Below are 2,715 nucleotides of genomic sequence, written 5' to 3' on the forward strand. Positions count from 1 at the left end.
TTATTTTATCAATGTTATTTTCGAAGCTGAATCATTAACATTAGCTAGGCAAATATACGCATTCAGGGCTGAGATTTGGCCAACTTCCTGCATAATTTTATCATCATATGTCCCATGAAATTAATAGCACCGAAAAAACGCATAGAGCCAGGGCATTGCAAAATTCATGTAGCATGGAACAGAAAGAATGTTCTAATTGGAGCCATTAGAGATGGCATCAACCATTAAGAAATTAACTATATTTTCATATACCATCACCTTTCACCTTTCACCATTCCTATGATTCCCAATAACCTCGAAAATGGATCTTCACATTGGATCCATTATGGAAAAAGAAAAAGAAAAATACTTGGTACATAAGCTCATCATAGTTATTAACAGAAACTACACCATCAAGCCATTAGCAATGGCACGATTTGTGTCAAGATGAGTAGTTTCATACACAGGGAGCTCTTCAGAATACCTACGATCTTTTCCGATTACTGCAAGATGATCAAGCTCGAATAAATCCGAGCTCGAATAACTTGCAGCATCATCATCCTCGTCCTCATCTTCATCTTCATCCTCGAAACGATCATTGTACTTTCCGCCAGCACCAATCTTAATAACATCATTTTTCTTCTTATTTTGATGATAATCTTTCAAGAACACTCTCGCCACTTCCTCAATTCTCCTACTCTTCTCCACTACTTGGTACTTATGCTCATCATCTATTTTTCTTGATGGTGATTTCCCAATTTTCCATGCTGTTGACAGAGAAACAGACTTTAGACTTGATTCTTCCACATCATATAATGATTTGTGTCCGACTGGCCTGCAATCTTCATCAACAATTACACTCACAGGGTAAAATCTGACACTCCTTTTAACCCCATTGCGTAATTTCTCCCTTGTCGATGGCGAATGCTTGCTCAAACAGGATCTTGAGAACGATGAAGCAGAAGAGCAGGTTGATGCTTGCCCTGATTTAAGTTCCCTTTCTTCATCAAAGTTTCCATTGGTAGGTGAATTCTTTGATTTCTTTTTGTTCGCTGTGGTGAAGAGGGAATTAAGGAAATTTGCGAGCTTGCTACCCGGTGAAATTGGCTGTTTCACCTTCTTTAGATTGCGGTCAGTCTTTAAGGCTCTTGATTCGGGCTTGATTAAGCTCTCTTCGAACCTTGGTGTCTGTTCTGAAGCAGAATTGTAGTGGTAATCATCGAACATATGCGCTTCCCTCTGTTCATAAAACAGAGTCCTCTCTGTTTTTCCTGACCGAGCCGACGAGCTTGTCCTGACTGGCAGAGGCCTTGGTGGATTGAAAGAAGAAGCCCTTGAGAACCCACCATACATAGATTCTGTATCAGAAGATGAGAACCCACCAGAGCTAGAATCTGAAGAGGTTGAAGTGGAGCTAAAAAACAGGACATCTTGGTCAAGATCATGCTCAAGCTGTGATTTTCTCTCGAATTCTATCAGTTTTTGCCTCCTCTGTTGAGTGATGAGCTTTTGACTCACCTTCTGTTCCATCCATTTTTCGATCAAACAAGCTCGTTGAAGAGCTGACATCCCTTCTTCTCGTTCAATCTTAATCCCACTAGTCCCTTTGTTTTGTTTCCTCGGCCTTGTTTCTCGATAGAATTTCAACTCTTCATGTTTTGGTTCACCATCATCAAAAGAACGGTAGATTTCATCCAGAAGAGATGAAGAGAAAGATGGGTTCTTGATATCACGCTTGTTGTATCTTTCCTCAACTGTTTTCTCCCACCTATGCATGCTTTCTACGTTGGAAACGAGTACATCAAGGAGAGATAAGGCTTAGGGAAAATGTTTCACTTTTGTTTGGGTTTTGACAGAGACTCAAAAGCTGCAATACCGGCACAAAATAGGAGTTAATAGTCATGAAAAAAGAAGTACATCAGAGAGATAGGAGCATTATTTAAAACACAAGCAAGTGTGCTCTGTCTCTCTCTCTATCCCCCCCCCCCCCCCCCCTAAGAACTTATCTAGAGAGAGAGAGAGGGTGATGGCTAATGAGCACAAAATGTCACGCTTGACTGAGACAGGAAAAAAATGAGGAAGAAAGGAAGGATGTTTGCACGCCTCGAAGATGAAGAGAATGGGAACAGAAGCAAGGGACTTTATAAAGGGATCCTTCCATGCGCGTGTCCATCCTAATTGCAGCCATTGCCAGCTTGGAATTTTGCTTACTTGGCACTGATTCTTTGACCAGTTTATTATCCCCAAACTACCCCTACTTTAATGCTGCATAACTTGAATGATCACCATCCAAATTTGAATTTCAAGCCGTTGATCTTGTTGAAGTAAAGATGCATGTGTGGGTGATTGTAGTATGTGGTGATCAGACGAGTTTTTTTTTTTTTTTTTTTTTTTGTGTGTTTAATGGTGGGTCCTTGTGTTGCTGAAGGATGGAGATTTGTTGTTTGTGTGACGACTAATTTTAACACGTACATCTAAGCATTGATTTGCAAAGGAAAAGCTGTAGCTTTGAAGGTGGAGGAATCTATATTTTGGTGAGTTATTTATTTCTCTTAAAGGTTTGGTGCGCGGGAAATGCTATTATTAATTAATTAATTTTATTATGTAGGAAGTATTTGAAGCAAGTATTAATGGAATAATTCATTTGAAAATAAAATGTAATTAAAAAAGTTCAAGGCAGATGGCCCGATATGATTGTAAATACTATTCTAGTATATAAATAGAAAAGCTGAAGGA

General features: G+C 39.3%; 1 protein-coding gene across 1 annotated transcript; it reads right to left on the reverse strand.

Annotated features, from left to right (window-relative positions):
- Positions 1-384: 384 nt before the first annotated feature.
- LOC133674675 (protein BIG GRAIN 1-like B) lies at positions 385-1,755 on the reverse strand. Its single transcript, XM_062095888.1, has one exon. It carries the CDS (start codon positions 1,753-1,755, stop codon positions 385-387), a length of 1,371 nt encoding a protein of 456 aa, XP_061951872.1.
- Positions 1,756-2,715: the final 960 nt, after the last annotated feature.

This window comes from Populus nigra, chromosome 15 (genome assembly GCF_951802175.1).
Source record: "Populus nigra chromosome 15, ddPopNigr1.1, whole genome shotgun sequence".
Classification (NCBI taxonomy): domain Eukaryota; kingdom Viridiplantae; phylum Streptophyta; class Magnoliopsida; order Malpighiales; family Salicaceae; genus Populus; species Populus nigra.

Excerpts from the sequence above, each read along its gene's own strand:
- LOC133674675 (XM_062095888.1), bottom strand. The coding sequence starts at position 1,755 with ATGCATAGGTGGGAGAAAACAGTTGAGGAAAGATACAACAAGCGTGAT.